Raw genomic sequence first — 26,506 nt, forward strand, 5'->3', positions numbered from 1 at the left:
TTATTATTCTGTTGAATCCGGGATCAGGTGGCTCCCAACTTTCAAGGGCAGGACCGGGTGGCTGCCAACTTTCAGTAGAAGCAGGGAGCGTGCTGTCCGACTCATTATCCGATTCCCATTCTTCCCAAAAGAGATCCTCGATTTCATCTTGCGTCGGTGCATCCCACTCTAGATCACTTTCAAGATCAGTGGCTTCAATTGCATCGGCTTGACCGTACGGCAAAGTTTTTATACCGCCCTCAAGAATGAAACGTTTGTCATCGAAGGGACTCAGGGACAATTTATTAATTGAAACAGTCTGTAGAACGTGACGGTCTGACACAATTCTGTTGTTCGGTGTTCGTAGTGTAGATGAGAGGAACAGAGCGTCTTTGTATTTCTGGTGCGTTAATTGTTCCCTGGCAGCTCTGGTAACACCTTTTGCAGAGATTTTTCGGGAATCTAAATACAAAAATGTTGCGAGAAGTTTTATCAATTTGTCCTCAGAAATTTTTTCAAAGAAATGCTTGCTTGCTTCTCTTAAAGTTCAGTGTGATGTATGTGTGATAATGACTAACCATAATAACACAAAAGTTATAAATGAACATAAATCTGTTTTACCTGTTGAAGTTATGGAATATAACTTCGGCTTCAGCGAAACAAACTCGTCGATGAGTTTTCCGGCGAATTCATCTTTGTATTTGAGAACGACGAGTTTGTTGTTGTTGTTGAAAAGTTGATGCTCCTTAGGGTAATTTGAAAAATCAAACTCCGACAAAATATTGGGTTTTGCTGCTAATTCCTTGTAGAAATCGTCAGATCGAATTTTATATAAAAGACTGTCTGTGTCAGAATATAGCAGGCGACAATCAAAATGCGGCTTCATTATATTATAGTGAAACCTATACATTTGAAATTTAGCTAATTCTAGAATTGTCGCGCCAACAATTGTTGGCTTATCCCAAAAGATTCTCTTTGGCTCGTGCGTGATAGCAGCTAAATTTTCGCCGAAAATTTTGAATGTCTTGAAGGTAAAGCGTGAGACATTCTGCAGCACTTGATCTGCATTCTGCGCTAAGGTAAGTTTCATTCTCCTTCTTTTTGACTCACAGGTTTTACCATAAGCGCTATTGTTCATAAGTTTGAACAAATTTTCTTCGAATTCGTTCCGCGCGGTCTGTCTTTTTTCCGTGTTTAATCTGATATAGGGCTCCATCCAGTTTTCTTGCGAGAATTGGAGCACGCGATGTACTCTGTCAACAACCAGACCAAGTTGTACATAAAGTTGAAGATTCCGGTAATGGAGCGTGTACCGCTTTTTGTCCGTAACGGTTTGTAGTAACTTGGGGACAGATGACCGCGGCATGTTGACATTGAACTTCAACTCTCTCTGGTAAGTGCTCAACCACTCATCGGGTACTAATTCTTTTGTTGGCGCGAGAGGGAAATCACGATGGAGGTCTCGTATATTGTGTGGGTACATCAAATCTACTTCAAGGATGTAACCTATGGGAGAATCTGTTGGTGTATTGAGTACCTGCTCGAGTGGGACTTCCACCAGCAAAAAGTCACCAACAGGTAGATGCTCTGTTTTCATGACGCCACCATACAAGTTGTTAGCATCTACCATGAAACCAAAAGTCGACTCGAGCGCACTGCCGTAATTCTCCATATACTTGTTGTTCGCCTTGAAGTAACGTTCATCGTACACCGATGCGAGACCTCCTCTAATCATATTTTCAACAATTTCCAGATGTTCTCGATTTGTCAACAATTGAATATTGGCCCGGCAAATTTTGAGAAATGCATCACCAGCGAGGTTTGAGGCACTGTAGTGATGTGCGCAGTTCAGTCCATATGTGTTCATACACAGTCTCCGAAACTATTCAAACACGCACGCAAGCAAAAGTGTATCGCACTTCAGATATAAGTTATGATATCCTTCAAGGTTACAACATTGGAAAGTATCAAAAACAGTTTTTGCTTTTTGCAGTTCATCCTCTGTTATTTGCAATTTTCCATTGTCTAGGCTGTTTTTCCACTTTTCGAGTGGGGGAAGTTCTGTTTCTGCGAAATTTGAGCGGTCAGTCATGTACGAATAGGGGTATATTCATTTCTCTTTAATCAAATTTAGAGCATCAGCTGACTGGTCACTATCGAACATTGAATCGAAAATTGCGAAAGCCGAAGCGGGTAGGTTAGCAACTAACTTTTCTAAGGATGAAGTTAAAAACTTGAAAGAATCGATTAAACGTAAATATTCGTAAATTTTTCTGACTTTTCCATCTCTCCCCGTGACTGTTTTGATTAGGACACCGAACGTCATCGATATGTACTTCTCATCTGTAGATGGGATGACGTTTATTGTTGTTGATGGCTCAATTTCTCGAAGTGCCAAGCATACGTGATGAAGGTCGTAGTTAGCGATGTTGTGACCAATTACGGGAGTGAAATTGATTGTGCGTCTTATCCAGTTGCACTTTTCATGAGCAAAACCAAGGAAATCTCCGCGGTGGTGGCAATGGTCCAACACTTTTGTATCTTTGGGTCCGAAAGGTTCTTCACAAATCCAACACTCAATTGTACTACTTCGATTTGGCACTTGTTGTCCCAAATATATCGGAAAGCGTCTCTTTGAATAGTATACTTCTCGCGCCATCTCATGTAGTTTTTTAATAAAATTTGTCATGCAGTTTTCGGAGCTATCGATAACGAATTCTTTTGGTGTTGAAAAACCGTTCTCAATCAAAGTCAGAGCAAAACCGGAGGGTATGTGTTGTTCGATAACTTCAGTTGAAGATGTGTCCGGATTAGCTGGACAAGATGAGACTGGCATTACAAACGACTCAAAGTCGAAGTAAATAGTGAATGGAGCAAACCATCGCGCCTTAAAATTTTTGAACCGGAAAGAATTTTTATCATCGCCGGGCATCTTTATTGTTGCTGGTGCATGGTTTCGACATGCATCATCGTGAACTTGATGTTGCTCTTCAGAGTGGGAAAAAGCAAAACAGTTCCTGCAAAGACGCAAATTGTTTGTGAACTGTTTTTCTTTCACAGTGCATACCAGTTTAATGAGGTTATTGATCAGAACATAATGATGTACATCTTCGTTATACAGGAGTAGAAGATCCATCGTTGGTGCAATGTTGTTGTTATTGGAGACGTACATAGGAAGGAGGTCTCCTTTTGAAAATTGAAACACGTTGACCTGCACGTCATTCATGATTTCGAACTGATGAATATCGTTAAAGCCCATTGGCATAGAAACAAACTCACCGCGGGGTTTGGTAGCCTCAGGTTTCCTGTATGTAGCCGGGTTAGTCAATTGTGTTCTAATGTCTCGTGAAGGGTCAGCTAAGTTGGGTCCGTGCAGTTCGTGGTACCAAGCGGTGAAGCAGTAGTTGAAACATTGGAAATCATCATGGTTGCGTATATTCAATAAAAAGCGTTGATTACGAAGACAGAGGGGCAGCTCAATAAAAGATGAACCACGTATTGGCGAAAATTTAGCGAATTTTAAATCAACCCACAGAATTTTTTGAAGAATCCAACCACTTCCATTAGATGCGAATACGAAGAGGACAGTGAGCATCTTTTCCAACATGTGAAAAAACGTTTCGTCAGACAATTGATGATGAACAGGTGTCATTTCAGAATTGGCGTAGATATCAATGTCCGATGCTTCTCCGTTGTCGCGCGCTTCTTTATGAAGTGATAGTTTCGCACTGAATTGAACTTTTTGTGGACCTTCGTTCAATGTTTTTTGTTCTATAATGTCACTGATTTCATCTCTCTGAGCAGTCATGAAATCGAGAAGGCCAACGGTGTTGTTACTATCTACAATACGATAAGACTGGAGACTCTTTCTAAAGGCTGACTCTGTGAGGGTACCTCGTTGTTGTTGTTGTTGTTGTTGTTGTTGTTGTTGTTGTTGTTGTTGTTGTTGTTGTTGTTGTTGTTGCTGTTGTTGTTGTTGTTGTTGTTGTTGTCCCTGTTGATGAACAATTGGATTGACAACTCTCGAGTTGTCAAGAACAGGTAACACGTGTTGTTTTCTGATGTGTTCGTTAAACGAGTTTTTGTCGTTGAAAGCAAGATTACAATAATGACAAAGATTTGTAAATCTACCATGGCAGTCAGAGAGGTGAATTTGAATTTCAGATAATTGACGGCGAGTAACTGGACAAATTGAACAGCGGTATACGGGTATACCTTTCTCATCAGCATGAACAGTGCGTTCATGACGAGCACGGTTACTTTTGTTGCTGTAAACGTTGTCAGAAAAGTTACATTTTTCTGGCATTTTCAAGATAAGTTTGAACAAACGGTTTCTCAATGCAAGAGTTCTCAAATATGGCTGATTTCAATCTGAGCTCACTGTTATGCTGTGCAAAGTTTGAAAGTTTGCGCGCGCAAGTTTGAATTTGAAATTAGCCAATCAAATTGAAGTAAAACTGAAAGCGCGCCAAAAATCAAATTCAAACTTAAAAATGACTCTCACTCAGTCAAAGCAGAGACAGAAGTTAAACAACCAAAAAAATGGTTTAAAAAGCATGCAGATTGAACGTACCTTCCATTTTTATGGTTTTAATATACAATTAAAAATAACTTTAGTAAAAGTTGAAAATTTCGAAATTGATAAAGTTCTTGTTACATGTCGCGGAAGCATGCATGCTAAGGAGCATATAAAGGCATCTACACTAAGGGTCTATATTAAGGTATATCATACAAGAAAACAAGTCCTGGAGTCACCAAGGCTATCAGGAAACATCAAATGAAACTGCATCGAAAGTCGAGTTTTTTCAGAAGACTTTAACCTCTAAATAAAGGACTTTACCAGGGGTTCATGTGTTGGCAAAAATGACTGAGAAGCACAGGAGGACCTCTTTGTTGATGGAGTGTTCCTATATGAAACTTTTGTGTAAACAATTGAAAGAAAACATCACTTTTTTTAAGTTTTTCAATTTTTTTGATCAAAAGGATTAAGGGGATTAGGCTTTTTCTCCAAGAATAAAGAAAAACGTTATACGTATGTTACTTCATCAGCTCTCTAACAAGTTGCCATTACAGAAAAACTTCTGTTTAGTAAGGGTAAAAATGTCTCCTTCATGTTAAAAAATGGCATTTTTTCACTTTTAGGGATTAAGAGGGATTAACTAAAATAACAAAAGAAAAAATGCAAAAAAAAACATGTTGCAGTAACATTTTTAACCTGGAACTTCTGAGATCCTTGATAGCGGGGACAATTGTCCATCGTATGAGCCTATCCCCGTTCATTTGAGATAAATTTTTCATTGCTTTCGGATCATTACAAAAAACTATTTTGTTAATTTTGTAAAAATTGTTGAAAAAAAGACTGTTTTTGATAGAAAGATGGTACCTGTTACAGCGATCAATAGCACACTACTCATTGGAATCATCGCTAAGTCACTCTCTTTTTGGATGATCATGAGTTTCAGCTGATATAAAGCAAAAAAAAAAGTTTTTTTGATTTCAAGAAAAACGGTCCAAATATTTATGCAAATAACACAAATTTGAAAGTTTTAAACTTTTGTTTAGTGAAAACAGTAAAAGAACAAACACTGGACCAATCTCACTGGAATTTCAATGCTGGAAAAAGCTCCTTGTTTTACCACAAAATCACCAGAATGACAATTTCAGTTGTTAACCATTTTTTGTTGAATTTTAGATTCGCTCTTAATATTCAAAGTTTTTTTTTGCAAACTTTTCCTCCAAACAAGAGCTTTTCACTGCAAACCTAATTGAAGCAAAGGTATTCTTCGGTTTCCTGATTAATTATCGTTCTTTCTCTTATTATTTATCGTTTTCGTAAATTCTTCATTTTTTTGAAATATTTCAAAAAATTTCATTTTTTGAACTACGATTTGAACAAACCTTAAAACATTAAATAGACAAGTCTAATAACTAAAGAGCGGTAGAAATCTATTTTTTTAATGACCTTGCTCAACCAAATACAATTTCCTCAAAGTGCAGTGTTCTTTTGGGACATGTTTGAACTTGTTCAATTCCTTATGAAAAGGTTGAAGATCTTTATTGTGAATTAAGTCTATATCAAAAATTGTACAAAGGCAATCAACACAATTTAATAAATGTCAGATACACAATTGAATGAATGTCATATACACAACTATTGAGCAATCTAAAGCACGCATATATTTATAGTTTTAGTTTTAAATATCAAATATATCCATCAGGTTGCTTTCTGGTCTTCGTTTTTTAGGAGCAGCACAAATTTGCGGTGTCTCACCACTTTCCGGCGTTTCAAATAGGGCTGAATTCGATTGCTGTGGGGTATGAAAGCTTGTCCCGGATAAAATGTTCAAGTCGAAATCTTGATTTCCGTTGCAAAACTTTTCTTGATAACTTTTACTGATTTCCGCAAACAGGGATGGGCTAGGAGTCGGTGTAACTGTAGGACTAGGGTCCACTGCAGGCGTCACTGGCACACTCGTGAGACTGGTAGGAGAATCGGGCGCAGACTTGAGTCCCCACATATCTGCTAATTCGTCGCATGCTCGATAAACTCCGAGTTGATTTTCACAAAGTGGAACACACTCACAATCCTAGCGATAGAATATCCTCCGCACTTCGTCTGTCAAGGTATCAACATCGTGATTTTCGAAAGCAGGCGTAGTTTTGGGAGGCAATAACCCACCCGAAGTAAAAATGCTGCTCTCAGAAGGCTCCGTTTTGTTAGGTAGAGCTGCAATTGCATTGAGAAAGAGTTTTGGAATTAGACAATGCTGGTATACTGTCCAAACTTCGCCAATTTTTTTCCGTTGAATCAAGACGACAAAGTTTTCGCACAATGTCTGATAAACAAGAGTTCGTTCTCGGGAAATTGCAGATTCAGAAAGAATTTTTACAGACATTATAACGATCAAAATATAACACTAGTTTCAAGTAGAGAGTGAAATTGTTTAGCAAGAGGAATCAAAAGGTTTCAAGTAGAGACTGACTGTTTAGCAAGAAGAACCAAAGGAAATGAACGCAACAATTTTAGTAGTGCAAATACGTTTTTAACACACCGCTTATCTAGGATCACATTTGTTTTTAATTTCTAATTAATATAACGTAGAAACCAAGTTAACTTTGCATTGCATTTCTTATCTAGGTTAACAACTGTTTTGAATTACTAATACTGTACGTTCCCACTAAATTCAACGTTTTATTCACGTCACACCTAGGGTCACATCTGTTTTTAATTTTCATGTGTTATAACGTTATAACCAGCTGAATTATATTGGTTTCAATTTTTATCTAGGTTAACATCTGTTTTGAATTACTGCACGTTCACGCTAAATTCAACCTGTGATCGTCACACCTAGGGTCACATCTGTTTTTGATTTTCATGTGTTATAACGTTATAACCAGTTGAATTACATTGGTTTCAATTCTTATCTAGGTTAACATCTGTTTTGAATTTTCTGCACGTTCACGCTAAATTCAACCTGTGGTCGTCACACCTAGGGTCACATCTGTTTCAGTTTTTGTGGTACCACCAACCATTTCAGTAGGGAAACCTTATCTAAGGTCACATCTGAAATTAATTATGCAATCCAATGTGAATGCAAGAGACTGAATCAAGTACGCCATAGGCGTACTTCACTCTGTATTCACATGTCAGCTGGATTTAATGAGACAAAATGACTACACGGGTTTAATCCCAACTTGCCGCCGCCATTAGTTTGAATCTTTACACATTAGAGTACCTGAAAGTGATAAAAACAAGTTGCACACTATGCCTTTCACTTCCACTAAAGATACAGAATTTGGAGATTGTTATTTTGATATTTCCAAAACTGATAATCGTTTAATAAGGGCAACGCTGAAAACTTATGAAAAGACAGGAACGTATGTGTTTCTGAAACTCTTTAAAAAAGCAGCAGAAGAATACAAGTTTGAACAGAGAATTTCGTTAACTCTGCAAGAATTTGGGAGTTTGGTCAAAACGGCAGAGAAGATACTTGAATCAGAAGAAAAATCATCAAAAGACTGTTCAACAAAACCGCCACCAAATAAAATGCCTAAGCTCGAGAGCAAGGATGGTGGAAGCAATGTATGAACGTTCTCCAAGTTATTTCAAACAATTTCAGAAACAATTTAGATTCAAAATTTTTGATCAAAAGCCAACAGACATTACGAGTTTGCATAATTATGCAGTTTGTCCTCACTTTGAGTTTTGCCAAATAGCAACTAACCATTTTCACCTTTTGATTGATAGTTCAACTGATATTGGCTGTACAAAGCAAAACAAATCTTTTGCTGTCCCCTGTCTTTTCACAACTTTCAAACACCTATTTTCAAATTCTTAAAAACTGGAAACGAATGGAGAAGTATTTACAAAGTTGAAGTTAGCCGTTGACTTCAATGACAAAACAGGAGAAAAAATTGACCCAGCAACGGTTCACAAGCGTCTTCCAAATTCAAACACAGCAAAGATGTTGACGACGACAAAAACGACGACCACAAAAACTACAGGAATCGCACAGAAAACAATCCACAATACCATCTCAGCAGAAACCGGCCATGAACAAACTCAAACTGATCAAATTTGTACAGAAACTTTAAAACGAGTTGAAAACATTTTAAGTGGTCCTCATTCTGGTGCTTTTTGTAAAGTTATGGATATATTTGTGAGTGGTTATGGAAAATTAGATATTGATTCTGAGTTACTATTTGTTCGTCTTGTATTTGAAGAAAAAATAAAATTTTGAAAAAAAAAATTTTTATTCAACAGATATTAAAACATCATATGAAGTGCAAAGCGAAGCAATTGAACATCATTAATTTTTACAATTTGTCCTTTACTAAACATAATATGCGCAATATAAATACAAAAAAGTCCACACAGTTCTGAGTTTTGACTCTGAATTGGTTGATATTCGAGAAATTGACATATTTGTGCATTAGTGTCAGAGAGTCTGCGATATAAGTCTCTATAGGCAATAATCGATTGTCTCAAGGGGTCCGCAAAAATAATTTTTTTGTTTCGATTACATAGAAGAAGCCAGTGTGTACCAGGGTTGTTCGAGGGCGAAGCATTTACGATGAGAAAACTGTTTTTGGGGAATTTTTGGGGAAAGTTGTTTGCAGCGAATACACCACAAAATTTGTATTTCAGTTTTCTACATTTTTGAATTAGGTCACTGATGTCATCTTCATCCATTAGTTGGTTAAAATGTGATTTTTTGAAACCCGGCGCGCAGAATCCACAAAAATTGTGCTAGCTTTTTCGCCAACAATGAATATTTCAATATTGCTGGGCAAGGCAGCCGAAAATTTCAGCTCGATCGAAATTGAGCAATTTGTTAGCTCGGGATGAATAAAATCGTGAGAAGCTTGTTGAGTACTGGTCAAGTCAAAAACCATAATAAAATGGTTCGGGTAGTCCGTCAAACTTATGCCATGACCATTGTCAATATAGGCTAAGTCTGATATTGTATTGAAGTAAAGCCGTTTGTCATCATTTGTTGATATTGGACTATCAGCGACTGGCATTCCATTTCGATAGATATAAATCTGTTCCAAATCAAATTTTCGGAAATGAAATGGATTCTGTCTGTTGTTACCGAGAAGAGCTTCGTTTGTGTTCAGACATAAAGCTAGTCTTCGGATTGGTTCCCTGGCAAATATGTCTTCTTGTTTCCAACTGTGCAGACCAGTAGAAGCCAAAAATGTTTTTGTTAGGGTTTCAAGGTACGGATAGGAAGCCGGGCTGGAAAGCAAGGTTTTTTCAATGGCCGACACAACGTCATCGTTCAAAGTCATCTTGCGCACATACAAATTTGCCTCGACAATTTTCACTTTATAATGCTTAGCGGCATCATCTGACATAATAACAAAGTCATCAATTGATCTTCAAAAAGCAATCCGAAGAGTTACACCACTCATTAGATGCCTGTCACATGTGAAAAAGTCGACTGCAACCTTTCCGTAAAACGTGCATTCATTTGACTGTCTGACTAAAGCTTTTCTTCTATTTACTTCAGTAGTTGATAAGGCTCCCGGATTTTCCTCATACGAGTAGCCTTAACAAGCTAACCAAGTGTTTTTTGCGTCTTTGTTGTGTGAAAACTCAGTCTCAATAAAACTTTTGTGAGCATAATTTCCATTTGCATTCGATATTTTTAGTCGGTTGGCTGACACTGTGCAGTCAGAGAACAGTGAATGCAGCACATTATTGCAAAAGTAGGGAGCGTCAGTTTTAGTCACATCTGCAGCAGCTGTACCGTCATATTTTAAATTTGCTTCGGACGACTGAACAATTTTACATTTGACTTCGAGGAATATTTTTTGTAAATCAATAAAGTTGTTTCTATCGCCAGCAACTTCAAATTCCAACATTGGACCATTGGGGCTATACACCGGGCCCAGTTTTTGACAAAAACTTCCATCAAATGTTACTAAGAGGGATGGTTTCTCGAACAGATCGACGGAACTGTGAGTTGCCTCGGATGGTAATAAATTAGCGATCATCTTTCACCTTTGCAAAAAATCTGATCGACTTCTTTTTGGAGCTCTTGACTTTGAAATGAACGAGGTTTTACGCTGTTTTGTTAACTTGTTTGAACGGCTTCCAATTTGTTTCCTTGGTCGTTGTTGTCGCGCTCGTCCACCTGTTTGTTTTTTGATAGTGTTTGAGACTGTGTTTTTCAAGGCTTGTTTTGGTGACTTTTTCTTTGAGACTACATCTACAAGTTCGGGAACACCCTGTTTTAAAAGCTCTCTCCCGATACGTTTTGCAGCCGGTAAAATAAAACGTCGAGCCAATGGTAAAACAACGCGTCCAATTCCCGCTGCTAAAGCCCCAAACCCACTTCCCCTTTGTCTATAGTGTCCGGAGAAGTGCGGCAATGATGTTACCTGATTAGCATAATAGGAATCCATACTAGTCAGCAAACTTCTTGAATTGTAAAGTTAAAATAACTTTACCTGTTCCCGAAAAAGGAACCAATTGTCCTGTCTCAGTGCGAAGCTCAATTGAAATTGATTGTATAGTGTTTGATAACAGTTTTTTATAGTCTAAATTTGAAAAAACAATTCGATGTGTTGGTTCAAGTTCGCACACGCTACCGTTTTTCAGACGTTGTTTTGAATCAATGACACGCAATAACGGAGCTTTTGCGTCACCCACATACTGATACTCAATAATGTTTGTGTATATGAATATTAGGTGCTTTCCCGCGCAAAGATCAGCAGGAAATTCTCCAAAGTATGCTTTTGTCTCATCACTCTTCATTAATCTATTTGATGTAACTGAATCCATTTTGTAACCAATATGTACACCGCGTCCATCTGGAATTCCGGTAAAGCCCACAATGCTAGGTATTTCCTCACTAGGAAACGTGATTCCTTCATATTTACCAAAAATTAATTCGTATTTTCCAGTACTCTTGATTTCTCGAAACGAAAAATTGGGTAATCCAACTGTTCGCTTGAGAGTACCCAGAAGTTGATTAACATTGTCACAATTACCAGTCATGAAGGACAGTTTTTCTCCATTGTAAGGCCGAGAAATGACACTAGCATCAGACGAAATTTTTTGCGAGTCTTCGTATCCCTTAAGACTGTATGCTATTAAATCTCCATTCACGACGTGCTCAATTTTTGTCGGAAAAATTATTTCACTAAGAGCCACCCTCCAGTCACCAGAGAGTTGAATTTCATCATTGAAAAAATTGCGAAAAGAGGCCAGAGTATTTGACCCAAATATTTGCATAGAAGCGGATGAAATAACATGCACAGTGAACTCATCGTCAAAACGATTTCTACTCATTTTCCTTTACACGAACAAGCTGCAATTCTGATTGATAAAATTTTCCTTCTATTTGTTCTTTGTTTGCATCAATGAGGGAATATGATGGCGGAAATAATGTCGGAATATCTGTTATCTCAACAACTTCGTCAGTAAACGATTGTTCGTAGCCCTTTCTGAAAGCTTTGTCTTTTTTGACAATTCTGACAAAATCTCCAACAAAGAAACGAGGTTTTTGGGAAACAGTTGTTTCAGCGCTCAAGGACACAAACCGTGGTACGTCTTTTTTTGTAACTTTGTTTGGTGCAAGCTTAGTTATCCGATTAACACGTGAATTTATTGTTTTCACAAAGTCTTCTAATTTGTCAATGTACGAATATGTCCATTTTTCTTCAAGGTACCTATGAATGATATTTTTCAATGAACGAATATTCCGTTCGGCAAAAACAGACTTTTTTTCACTAAAAGTGCTATACAAATGAATTGCTCGTGAGTTGCACAGTCTTTTGAAAGCTCCGAGAAATTCTGTTCCATCATCAACCCATACTTTCTCGGGTTGTTTATGTTTGATCATTTTTTTGAATGCATTAGCTGCTTCTGTTGCATATTTTGTCTTCATTGGCTCTACTCTAAGGTACCGTGACAGACAATCAACTGCTACCAAAAGGTACTTTACATCGCGATTGTATTTTGCAAGGTTGTCAACATATGCTAAATCCAATGACCAAATTTCATTGATATCTTTCACAATCACTTTTAGTCTGGGAAATTGCATTCGATGCGAGCGGTATTTTGTGAAGGACGGCTTGGTATCTAAATAAGACTTGACTTTTGCTAATGACATTTTGCTGTGTTTTTGTAATCGCTTTGAGCTTCCAAACGATGCAGGACCTCTCGAGTACAGTTGTTCTAATGTTTTTCTCTCAGAAGACGAAACGAGACCACTTTTTCTGATTGGCCTTTTTTTGCTTTGTCGTTTCGTTTGTTTTCTCTTTTTCTGTTGTGGTTCGTTTTGAAGTACCGCGTCCTGTTTGCGGACTTTGTTGCGTTGGGAAAAATTCTTGTTCGCTCTCATAGCTTTCCAATATTTGCTTGGCGTAAGTGTTTGAGACGAGATCAGGCTCAAGTCGAAGAACTATCAAGATTCTTGAATATGCCTCTTGATCAATTTTCTTGGTTGGTTGTTGCAAATCATACAAGAAAGATGAAACTTGTACATCCGTGGGTTTATTGTCAATGTAAATTAGTTGGCTCTCTTCCCCGATAGTGATTTGGTTTGATTGGAGAATAAAATCAAGTACTATTTCTGCACGTTTGACTTTGTGAGCTTCTTTTAATTTAACGTTTTTCATAATCGACTCAAATGATTCAACTGTAGGCTTTTTTGTAACAATTGGATCCATTTCACTATCATCACTAGAAGCCTCCATTTTTTCATCTTCAAATTTGGTTGGATCTGTTTGGACCACTCTATTTGCTTTATCTACATCTCGTTCAATATTTGTTGGATCTGTTTGGATCACTCTGTCCGTTTTTCCTATATCTGCCCTTAGCTTGTTTCGTTGCATAAGTGATAACTGAATAGCTTTGTTTTTATATTGTGGGTTTTCAATAATTTCGCTCTTTTGGGGTTGCTTTGTTATAAACATTCGTTTTGGAATTAAAATGAACTCTTCTGTATGCATTATGATTTCATCAAGTAGAAATAACAGGAAAGACCAACGGCTTTTAACAGTTCTGATTCTCTGCCAAGAATTCTTTTCTTTTCCCTCAAACCTGTTTGTTTGGATAATATTTTTCGAAATGATTTTTCGTGATTTTCGATTAGTTTTTTATTAATTTCAACATTACCGTTGACTACGCTGAGAAAACAATCGCAGAGAAATCGAATAAAGTTTTTAGAAGCTGTCTTTATCAGTTTTTTAAGTTGATGTCGCCTGACTGAAGCATTTGCCGCAGCATACATAGTTCTCTCTGTTTCATTTGTTAGATTTGTTATTACAGCTTTCGCAGACGGTAAGTAGAAAATTGATGGTCCTGGAGGCACAATGTTTGAGCAATATCGCAAAATGTCCGACGTCTTTGGGTCTAAATCAATTAATAAATGACCAATAGGCTGTTTGGTAGCTAGCTCGTAGCTTTCTTTAAGAAATTTTGTGTTGTTGAGCTGTCGACCAATTAAACCAATTTGTTGAGTATCACGTGGTGATTTGAATAAGATGATGTGTGTTGTATTCAAGTCAATTGTTCTCGACCACTTGCTTTGTTGGAATAAATTGTGCTTAACGTAAATAACACTTATATTTTTGTGACGACCTGCAGTCGCAAGTTTTGAAAACTCTTTATCGTTAAAAATTTCTTCGCATGAATCATCAAAAACAAGAAGACAGTCTTCTAACTCTGAGATAATTTCAAAACTTGTAAATTTTTTAAACTGTATATTCAATTTTCTCTCAAATTTTGGTTGTTCATGCTGATAGAAATAAAAAATGGATTGAAATTTTGGTGAAAAAGTGTTTTGAAGTAACATTTTGAAAATCAGCTCAGTTTTTCCACAGCAAGATGGACCAGACACTGCCATAAAAAGTCGATCGCTCGTTGAAATAATTTTATTCTTAGCTTTGGGTTTGGAAGTGCGTAGCCAATTGTGCAAGAGAGGAGCGAAAACCAAAATGTTGACTCCTCACAATCCAATTGAAAAAATACCAACTTGATGAGAGATACTGCAATAAGAAAAACTATAATGAAAATTTGAGTGAAATAAACAACTTCTGATCGTGGCACTCTTGAATTACAAAATCTCCAAGATCTCCTTTCCTGTTGATTCTCATCAAAAACCAAATCGGTTATGCCACCTCCCGAATCTAACTGATCCGCAGTTGAACTCATGGAGAAAACGTTTTTTTTCAAAAATGAATTCAAACAAAATACTTAAATTTAAAAATCAACATGAATATTGTTAGTCTACTATAAAAAATTCATAAGTTGTATAATGAGAGTTTTTGCCCTCTTTTTTGTAAACAACTGTGTAGCTTGCTTTCATGCCATACTCCATCCCGTAATACGTAACTGAATCCACACATCCTTGTTCTACAAGCTGCTTAATTTCCTTAGGTAGATTGTCATCGTTCAGAGGCACTTGCACTGGAACTGACCGCTTGGGCATAGGTAAAGGGGTTAGATTCATTCTTTGCATTTTCTCTTTCATAGACATGATACAGTTGAAAATATTCTAAGAGTGAAAGATATTTTTGAAGGATTCTATTTCGGCTCCTGTGTAAACAACTTGCTGTTTCCTCAACTTGCTGTCCCCGACTGTCAATTTTTTCCTCCTTGACTAGTGTAACAGTCAATTGATTTTCAGCCGTTAAGCAACTGTAAACGATCAAATTTGGAGACAAATTCACTTGGAGTACAGACGGTGCTGTCTTTTCTAATCGACGGTTGTTCATGGATCAGCCAGTAGTAGAACAATTGGGCCTTTTTCCTCGCACAATGTTTGTTTTTCTGTCGTTTTGGGCAAGTTGTTGAATGCAAGTCACAAATTGGGGTCTCCCGATAGAAACTCAAATGTTCAATTTTGGGGCATAACAAATCCTCAAGGTTTGTAACTTTCCTCTGAAGCAATTTTTGCAACGTATCAGTTTTCTCTACACCCTTCGCATAAAAATCTGATAGAGGAAATCGAAGCACTACACTTTGAAGAATTTGTTTTAAATAGCAATATGGGTAATCTCCCTTTTCCCAATCCAAACCATGAAGGTATTTTGAAACCCACTGATAAGATTTTTGTTCACTCAAAGTAAGAGAATTGAATGAGTGCGGAGGTGAGAATGAAATTGTATCCGTGTAGTTATTGCAAGTTATGGCTAGCTCTTTCACAATAAAATCAGATTTTTTGCTTCGAAAGCCTTCAAAGTCAAGAACAACCACTCTTGCAGTCAACATTCCAATCGATTGAATAAACGGTTTTTGAAAGTCTTTAAGTAAAAACAAAAAGCAATACCAGTCACATGACCCAAATATTCATTTGTGACTGGACAGAGTAAAACGTATGAATAACCGGGTCCCTTTTCACTGTACTCATACACAAAACCACAAGCATCATGAAGAATTGCATGTAGTCTTAAAATTTTAAAATTTTTGAAATAAACGTCTAACGATCAATCCCAATCAATCCACCATACGGTCTCAATTTCAATGCAATTTCCAAATCGAGGTCAGGATCCAAATACAAGCAAGTTGCTAAAAAATACAAAAATCTTTCACAGTATTGCGAATATTCTTTTTTCACTTTCTTGTATATCTCATGAATCCTATCCAAATCCACCGTAGCAATTGTTGTCATCGCGCACTATTTCAGAAATGGTAATTTCTAGACAGTAACCCAATCCCCTTAATCCCTTTGTCAAGTCTCCCTCAATAAAAGGGTAAAATGTTTGGATAATAATTCGGCTGTTACATGTAAAAGTTATGTTGTCCCTGCATGTAAAAGGTTGGGTTGTCCTATCCCATGCAAAAGGTTGGGTTGTCATAGCGCATGTATCGGGTTGGGTTGTCCTTCCCAATGCAAAAGGTAGGGTTGTCCTCAGGACAACCCTATCTCTTACATGGGATGACAACCCCCCCCCCCCCCCCCGATCTTCCATGGTGTATACGTTACTACTGCTGAACTTTATACGCCAGAACAGTTCAGAAAAAAAATAACTATTGAGTGATGACAAAAAATTTAGGCAATATAAGCATCGCAGACCCCGTGAGCTCCACACAGTTACATCCGAGAACACAAACAGAATTTTTGTTTCATTTAGTAACCGAATTCTTTATACTGCATCTCTTGGTTAATTTTATTTAATTAATGAATGACAAAAGAAAAATCATACCCATTTTGAGAACGCCCGGGCGCATGAAAACTGGTTAAGTGTGTCTGGAACTCGTTCCACTCACAATCATCTGGAGGCGGTTCGAATCCCGGTCTATCTCCCAAGTCTTCGTTCGCTTCAACGTAAACTAATCTGCCCATTTCACCAGTTGTGTTAACTGTGTTTGATTTGATCACTGTACTTTGTCCACACCTTGTTCCTACAGATTGGGTCTCTTTTTCTGCCTCAATTTCGCAATCAGATGATGACGACGATGATGATGAAAACTCATTTCCGTCGCAATACCTGAACAAATTCTAGATCAACTGGCCGCGAGCAAAATAAAACGAGCTAAATATCATTTGCTGCCTAATGAGGTACAAAGTTGAGACATCTCTATTAAATATCGCTTAATTATTTCCTTGATTAGTGAAGTACAGTTTTTAAGAGCATACGACGGGTCACATGAAAATCAAACTAACATTTTTAGTGCCATGACCGACCGACTTAGATTACACGTCGAGGAAAAATTGTTTCTGAAGTTTTATTTTTGACATTGACATCTTCATTTTTTTGTATATATCTCCAACTTTCAAATATGCAAAACACTATACCAGCAACTTTTCAACTATAAGTACAATCTTTTCCGCTATCACATTCATTTTAAGAGAAATTCGGTGGCATGAGATAAATCGATGCAACAAATAATTTTCACTCAAAGACAGGTATTGATACTCGGCCATAAGAAAAACATTAACGCCAAAATTATAAATCTGCTGTTCTAGCTAAAACTAATATTTAGTAATATCGTTTCGCAATAAAACTTAAAAAAACTAAACCGAAAAGAGCTCAGACAAAGCTGTTTTTCGCGAACAATTTTGAATGACATAGATGAAAATGACAATCAGAGACGTTTTGTTATGAGAGGTAATAATAAAATTCCACATTATGAACAACAGAAAAAACACAATTCTAATCTGAAAAACAAAAATGAAAATTATACTAAAAACACAAAATATAACACGATAAAAGTGAAAGTTAATGGAACAACCTTGAATTTTATTTAGCGGTTAGGAATTTCGTGCTACCCCGGTTTTTCCTTTGCTGTCAATTTTGGCCGATCGATATCTTTTTGGGAGACATACAGAAGGAAAATCACTGAAAAGGCCTTAAAAATTGAATATAGTGATTATATTGTTTTCAAAATCTGGATACTATTGGTGCGCTGTCTTTTTAAGATCTGTTCACACTTCCTTGAAGCCAAATTGTATTGATCAAGTTCAAATAGTAGTGGCGATTCTAATCAACCGAAACATGTAAATACAGAGGAAAAGGGGTGTGAAAAGGGCGTGCTGTTTTTTAGTGTGAAAATTTTCAAACCGATATTGGATTAGGATGAGGAACTGGCTCTCAACAAAATTTTCTGATTTTTGAAGTGCAATTTTTTTGTTCATGTGCAGCAACTATATTCTGGTTATCGCTCTTCATACGATAATTTTTCGGTTATTCTATCAACACTAACATGTGTTTTTGATCAGCGGATCGTTTTTTTAATTGAATGGGTTAACTTATGGGGAATCAATAGTTTTTACGGCTTAAAAGATGTTAGTTTACAAAAAATATTTGTATTTTTTGATAATTGTTTTTCGAATTTTTTTTCTTTATTTTGATTGCCTTTTCATTTTATCTCATTAAAAATAGGTCCTACAAATTCTCTAATGATGTAGTTTTCAATTTTTTCATAAACTTTTCATTGTAATTTTGTAAAATATTGACGAAAAATTGTTTGGCACGAAACTGTTCTATTTTTTTTTCAACAGTTCGCCAACATATATGACTTAAAAAAGTTTGTACTGAGTTCTCAAGTTTGCACCCATTCTTATTCTCATTTTGTTGTCTTAATGAACTTGCTCAATGGAAAATGGTTTCCATTGGCTCAGTTTGCAGATGATACAAATGTAACATCATTTGCCTGTCTCCGAAATGAAATTGAAGAGGACCTAAGTACAATAACTCAATGGCTAAATGCTAATAAGTTAGCGCTAAACCTAGACAAAACAGTTCAAATGACTTTTGTTAAAAGTGCTTACAATCCCAGTGCTATGTTTAAGTTTAATAATATTGCTGTTCAAAATAATTCACCGTGTAAATATCTTGGTATTTTTAGTGATACAAAGCTCTGCTTTCAGACGCTTATTACAAAACTTATCGAAAAGTTAACCAGTCATTGTGGCAATATATCGAAGCTTTGTCATTTCACCCCGAGAACACTACTTCTAAGATATTATCGTAGCAATAGTAATCCTGTTTTACAGTATGGAGTACTAATTTACGGATGCTGCAGCTATAGCTCACTTACACCTTTGTTCCTGCTTCAAAAGAGAATTCTCAAGTTCATCTACTTCCGAAAACGAACCGACAGTAGTGAAGATATATTCGCTGATAATAAAATTCTCTCTGTGTATGAACTACATATTTTTGAATTGTTGAAATTTGTCTTGAAATCTAGCAACAATTTCCATTCAGATGAGTTTTTAAATAGTATAATTACTTATCAAAATAGTTTTTCTGCAACACGCTCTTCTTGTTTAAGTTTGTTTAAAGTGCCATCTTTCGAAACAAAAAATTCAACGTTCATCTATTCAATATCGATCAACTATTTTCTATAATAAATTAAGAAAAGTTGATATAATGCCTGACTTGATCGGTTGCTCATATGAGGAAGTGAATGATTTTTATCTTACATTCAAAACCACTTTCCTCGTTAATAATTTTGAGTTAGGACGGTATGAATTTAGTGTTTGAACTGCGGGTACTCCCGATTTCTACTTACTCCTGACCTTGCTGCTTGTGCTCAATCAGATGGTCCATGACCGGTTGGCTCCACTAGTTGAATCCAGAGGCTCATTCCGCCGTCAGTATAGTCAAGGTCGCTAATGGAGTAAGTAGGGGATCAATCGTAAAATCTCACAGGACTAGTATTTAAGTTCCGATTTTTTAAAGATTTTCAAATTCAAAAATTAAGCTTTAGACTAAATTACTGTATGTAGGGCACCAGATTTCTTTCTGTTAACAGGTAGCAACCCATGATCGATGACAGAAAGCAGAGTTTTTTCTACAGTCTCATTACTTTTTTTTGCAATCTTTAAGTTTATGTTTGCTACGACTACAACTTAATTTTTCATTTTAGTTAATTCAAATGTGATGTTTTGCTATTCATCATTCCTGGGCAGATCTTTTTAGATCATCTGGTCATGTTATCTGTCCTCTTTTTGTTACAATTTCTATAGTGCCAGTCAGCCTTTCTTATCTATCTAATTTTGTTTCAAATTCTGTAATTTTTTGAGCTAATTTAAATGTCAAAATGTTCAATCATACATGAGGAAATAAATTCTTTCTTTCTTTCTTTCTTTCAGTACTCAGGCTCAAATCCACTCATTACAAGTCAGTTGATTTAACTGTCCTGAATTGAGCTCAGGGTTTCAGCGATTCTTTCACAAGGTATTTTCATATTATAATAGCAATTTTTCAAGTTCTTAATCTATTAACTGTTCTTCTTGCTGCTGCGTGGCTAAGAATCAATAATTGCACGTGTCATTGAACTTTTGTGAAGTCTTAGGTGGACTTTATTCATTTTTTTCATTTTTTGTTTTTTGTATTGATTTGATATCGAAAAAACTTTAGTGGATTCTTTGAGCTTCGCCATTTTTCTATGTCTTTTTGTCACTTTTGTCTTGTCACTTCTTTTCACATCAAAATGAAATGATCATCAAGGTAGGTACTCATTATTATAACCGAAATGTGTTCCATAATTTAGCTAATAATTCTAATACTTCGACGCTATTTGTTTACAAAAAATTATGTAGTGCCAATGAATTGAGGTTTTTCACTTTTCATCTTTTTGACATGCAAATTATTGCTCATTGTCCACATCTTGGGCGTGATAATCGTACAATAATACCACTATGTACAGAAATTGTACCTATGGTCAGCTTAATATCCAATAATTTTAGTAAAAATAAATAAAATGGACACTACTGCTCACTTTAACTGAACATAAACGCTTACAGAAAACATTAAAATATATAGTTTAGTAGCTAATTGTGTTTGGGGGGCTGATGACCCACAACAGGATAGTTCACCAATTGCTGTTCATTTTATGGTTTGAGGTAGAGCTTTGGTGGAAGTGTGATTAGACTATTTTTTATTGTTTTTTGTATTTCTATCATAGCAAATTCAAAGTGTTCACATGCTAAAATTTTTTGAGCGTTTTTTAACGCTGATATTGTTTTCCGCAAAGTTATGCCATAGTCTGATTCTGGAATGCAGTTCGACAAAATTCAGTGAACCTATATTGTCCTGATTTTCGACTCTGGCCATCGAAAATTTTGACTTGATCATGATATCTGACAGATTAAAATACAGAGTAAGTTAAATCTAGTATGATTCAGCACTGAAAAATTGTGAATTGTGAGGTCATTCCGGGAGCTTCTGTTTTTGTAGATGCCCGTGCATATTCGAAAGATTCGTAAATCAGAGCTGTATTCATTGGCAGTTTTGGAAATGTTCATACGTCTTTTCATAAAGAATCAGCACAACGTATCTACTGTCAAGTACAATGAATATCCAGGATCTGTTTCAGCATAGCTTAAGTTTTTGTCATTTTTGTATTGCTGCCGAAGTTTACTTTTGATCTATTGATTATGTAAAACATTTTGCGCTTGTCAATTGTTTGTTAGAAACCACAAGGGCCGTGTCATAGAAGAAAGAGAAAATCATTATTTTTCTTGGTAAAAGAAACGATTCCTCTTGTAAACTGATAGTGATGAAAACAGTAGCGCTACAGTAAGTTAAAGCAGTTCGCTGTGTTCGAAATCAGCACAATAATCGCGTTGAAAACGATGGGGGAGGGAGTAATTAAAATGATAATAGTGATCGTGAAGTCTATTCCTTGAACATGCGTTGATTATAAGGAAATTTGTTTTTAAACTCCTTTATCAAGTTCCTTCGGGGAATCATAAAGTCAGGATCGTTAACAGAAACAACTGGAGTAAAGAGTGATTATATTACGGGATGTTTCACTGGTTGCATATAATATACGCCATTATTACAAGAGCCGTTTGACAAAAATTTGATTTATAACATAATAACCTTTTGAATGCGACATATCGGTCATAATTTGACATTCGTCAATGACAGATAGATGACAGGTTACCGTTAAAACGTGTCTGAAAGCCGAGTCAAAATCTGTGTTAACAACTGAGAACCCCTCTTCTAATTAGCTTTAAAAAAATTCAAAAAAATTTATAGAGTTCGTCTTTGTTTTGACTAAAAGTAACAATCAAAGCACTAGTATCCTACCACTATTATTATTCCGACCCCTCTTGAGGGGGGGGGGGGGGGGAGCTATATACTCAAATGGGTTTTTTTTGTTCAGACAATTTTGATCGATCGATATATTCATCGTACAGAGTTGTGAGTGGTATAAGCCCCTCCAGCGTAGAATATGATATTAAAAAGATTTTTTTGAATTTCGTATTTTACAGGGAGTTATCGAGGTTTGAAGTTTCGTGAATAATAGACAAATTTCCTTTGTTCTTATTCACATTTTACGGAATTTCGCCCAAAATTTCGACAATTTTGCTAAAAATTTTGAAAATTGTTGACAATAGTACTGTTTATTTTACTTTTAGAGACCAAAAAAGTATTGTTAACTTTTTCGATTTAACTTTTCTTGTTAAAATTTTGACTAAATTTTTCAAAATTCAGCCTTTTTCATCAAAAATTGATCGAAATAATCATCTTTGGTCCATTTTGATTAAAATTGCCGGAAGTATACACCCCAAAAACAACAAACACAATCTTTGTAAACTAGCAAGGGAGATAGTATTACTTTTACTTCCATTGATAGTTATCTGGAATCAAACATTAGCTAACTTTATTCTATGATTATCAAAGCACTTATTTTTAATCTTTTAACTAAGAAAATGTATAGATCTAAAGCATTCTAAATAATTGAGTGTTCTAAATTGACGATCAGCAATAGCGGAGCTGGTTTTTGTCCAATCTTCGACCGTTACAATGAAAAAAAAATTCGGATTGTAATCAGTCGGTCTTTTTCTTAAAAATAAAGTCGAGCTTTTTTATGTTAATTGAAGAACTTATCAGTTCACATCACAGCTCAGTGTTGATAAGTCAAAATGGCTTCTCGGAAATTCCAATTTAATGTATCTATTTTCTTTACTCGAAAGATTATGATTGTTTTGACTTATAAAAATATTTGATTTTAATTAAACAATGGCTTGTAGTTGAAATTTGCCACCATTTTTCTCTTAATTTGGTCAAGTTGTAGCTTAGAGTCAGCAAAGAAAGATTGCTTCCTCTTCCTCTTCTTTCTATTGAATTAATTATCAATTCTTTTGTTGAGGTATTAAGCGTTAAGTTTTGGTTTTTTGGCTTTGATACTACTAGAATTCACAATTTTTTTGTTTTTATGTATTGTCCCCTTTTTCACGTTTTTTTTCTCTTTCTCGTTTTGTCAGATTATCGCATTATTGACAGTTCACAAGTTATGTAATTAGGGTTCAAAATAAGGCACAATTGAACATTTAAAAGTCTTGAAAGGCATAGATTATGGTTTCAACGGCTTCGACATCCCTTTCTCGAAGAACTTAATTGGTTTTTATACAATTGTTTTTAACTGTCAGTTTTACTTTTTCACTTTGTCTTTTTAGTCCTATGAATTTACCTGGAAAATGACAGTTCTCATTGGCATTTTATGAAGCAATAAATCTTTCGATTTGAGTAGATAGCTGATAGCCTTAATGACTTTGAAAACAATTGTTATAAATTATAAAAAAAAACCTTTCAACGTTGTTCAAATTCATATTTTTGTTCTTTTTCATCTATTTGTTTCCCAGCCTCTTTAACTACAGGTCACATATGACATTATTTTTGTCGAGGGAAGGTGCAAGTTACCAAAATCTAATCTATTTTGAAGAAATCGTATTGAATTTACTAGCTTCGACACGGATTTTTCGCATAAAGAGTTCCTACATATATGGAGTTCCTACAGGTCTCAAGCGTTTCCTTGGGACGAAAAGAAGAACAGATATCATTTTTTTAATCTGTTGCAAATGGCTTTAATGACTTTGAAAATAATTGTTTTCGAAAAAAAAGGTTTCAATTAGTTTTGCCCTTTTTCTTCTTTTGGTCTCCTTTTTACCTCTTCTCATTAATGAGAACCTTTTTACCACATTCTTTGCATTCGACGAAGGCTCAATTGATCATATTTTGAGGGGCCATATGACTTTATTGCTTCGACAGCGTTTTCTCGCAAATTTTAATTGAATTTTTTTGTTGTCTCTGTTTGTTTTTCTTCTTAAACCAAAAAAATTAATGACAGGTCACAAGTACCTCCTACAAAGGCGTATGTGATCCTAATCACATTGGATGTTTTCGATTGCCATCTAATGGTTTCTGTTGAATTAATTGATTTTAATAAAAAAGCCAAATTTTTTTTATCTTTGCTGTTTTTTGTCTATGTGATACCTAGTCTCGTTAATTAAAGGTCTAATATTGCATTATTGTTGTCAACTGTAGCTGCAAGTGAACAAAATCTAGTGTTTTTAAAGAATTCTATTTGAATTTACTGGCTTCGACAGGGTTTTTTTGCACAAAATTGAACTAATTTTTGATTGAAAACCCATATTTAACGTTATTTTTGTAGACGTAAGACATTTCTGAACAATTACAGCTCCCAAGCTCTTCACTTGGAGACAAATAGATAAACCTAAAGCTATTTAATTTTTCCATTTGTAGCTAATGGCTTTCATGAAATTGAAAATAATTGTTTTCGATAAAAAACAGTGTTTATTAATTTTACTTTTTTCTTTTTTTTGGTCTACTTTTTACCTATTCTCATCCATGAAATCCGGTATACCACATTTTGGAGTTTCTGGAAGGCTCAATTGAACAAAATTAGATGGGCAAAATATGGCTTTAAAGATTCGAGAGCTCTTTCTTGCAAGTTTCAATTGATTTTTTTGTGGTCTCGGTTTGTTGTTCTTTTTAACCGAAAAAAATCAATAATGACTGTTTATAAGGACCTGCTATAGAGCCGTATGTGATCATAGACATATTGGATGTTTTTAACTGTCATCTAATGGTTTTCCTTACATTGAAACTAATTATTTTTAGAAATATAGGCAAATTTTATTTTATCTTTGCTGCTTTTTGTTCTTTTTGTCTAATTGTTACCGAGCCTTTTTATACAGTGGTTTCATATCTTTTGATTATTTTCTTAGTTTCAGTTTCATCCGACGCTTTTTTAAACTTCTGTAAGTTTTTTATTTGGACATAAAGTTTTGGATGTAATTACTCTTTGTTGCTATGGATGTTTGATTTTGTTGTTTGTCTTGACTTGCTTTCTTAATAATGGCTGTTTTCATTAATGTAATACCGCATTTTGTGCTCCACTGAGTTATTTGAAACTATATTTAAAACTGTAAACTTCATTATTAGCATTTCATGAAATTTTTAACATTTTATTGTTTTCCATTGAAATTAAAAGACAATTTTTTGTCCAAGCTTATTAGTCTATTATTGTTTTCATAGTTACACCAAACGTCTCAAAAAATGCATCAAAATTAACTTTAAGAAAACAAAAGGCAATTTTCAAATTCTATTATATTATTTTGTTTGGGTGCTGGTAATTTGAAAAAAGTGAACAATTTTTTTCAGTTTACTGAAAAAAAAAGTAGTTAAACGCCATTTGGGTTAACACAGACGAAAAAAAATTAAAGCTTGAAAAACTTTCAGAAAAAGGAAAATTCTTCTTATAAAGGCAAAACAAACGGCACGGGAGAGCCCAAAGAGTCTCCCGCTTTTGCATAAAAAATTGGTGCCAGCTTTATTTAGGGCAGGTTGGTCCACAAAATGGGACACAATTAACTTAAAAATTGTTTGATCTGAGGCCAGTTTTAACAAAACTTTTCTACAATAATGAATAGGCAAAACATAGGCAAAAAAATTGCAGAAAATATCAAGCCGAATGACTCAGCTACCTTTCATAAATCCTCGAAATGGTAGCAATTGAAGTAATGATTACCAGATTTGTCAGATATTAGTGAAATAGGCGAAATCTGTGGAAAAAACAACTTTTCAAATTTGAACTAAAATGTTTAAACAAAGAAGTTTTTAAATCGCGATAATGCCCCAAAAAATCAGTGTTCTGAAAATCCTCCAACTAAAGTAATCTAGCCCTAGTGATGAGTGAATTTAAAACTTGCAAGATTCTTGCAAGCCGATTCAAAACTTGCAAGATTCTTGCAAGAATCTTGCAAGATATCAATCAAGGCAGAAAATTAAATCAGGGTAAAAAAGTTTTATAAAACATCTCTTAAGCAAATTATTGTTTATTGAACAAATTACAAAACCGAAATCAGTAAAAAAAAATTTCGCCCGGATTAAAAATCTTGCAAGAATCTTACAAAAATCTTCTAGAATTCATTTGTGTATTTTTGGTAGCTAAAGCTAACTGAAAACCAAATGGAATGACTGATATCAGAATTTTTGATCAGCAGAGCTGAACCTAATTGACTTTTTTCGTAAACAGGTTTTGATTGTGAAATCTTGCAAAAATCTTGCAAGTTTCTTGCAGGATTTTGAATTCAAAAACAAATTTTCGGCAAATAACTAGAGGCATCTTAAGGCAACCAAATCTGTTTTTTTAAAGGTTATTTAACCTACTCTGGAAAACGACACAAACAAACACTTTCAATCTTTCTCTCATTTTTTAATCAAACATTTTTTTTTTAAAGAAACAACCAGTTGGAATATTTTGTTACTGATACTATCGGTAATTGAGGATCTTTTTGCAGTC

At 35.3% G+C, this 26,506-nt stretch overlaps 2 protein-coding genes across 6 annotated transcripts in view; both read right to left on the minus strand.

Annotated features, from left to right (window-relative positions):
- LOC142345753 (potassium voltage-gated channel subfamily A member 1-like) overlaps nucleotides 1-26,506 on the minus strand; it is a 488,213-nt gene that overhangs the window by 176,102 nt on the left and 285,605 nt on the right. The gene's annotated exons all lie outside the window — the stretch shown is intronic.
- Nucleotides 1-26,506, minus strand: part of LOC142345750 (uncharacterized) — a 166,985-nt gene that overhangs the window by 59,742 nt on the left and 80,737 nt on the right. For all 5 annotated transcript variants that reach the window (XM_075398050.1, XM_075398053.1, XM_075398051.1 and 2 more), the window contains exon 3: nucleotides 16,645-16,929. In XM_075398050.1, coding sequence (XP_075254165.1) covers nucleotides 16,645-16,929 — 285 coding nt within the window. The remainder of the gene's footprint in view (nucleotides 1-16,644; nucleotides 16,930-26,506) is intronic.

This window comes from Convolutriloba macropyga, chromosome 9 (assembly GCF_964194025.1).
Source record: "Convolutriloba macropyga chromosome 9, txConMacr16.3, whole genome shotgun sequence".
NCBI lineage: Eukaryota > Metazoa > Xenacoelomorpha > Acoela > Convolutidae > Convolutriloba > Convolutriloba macropyga.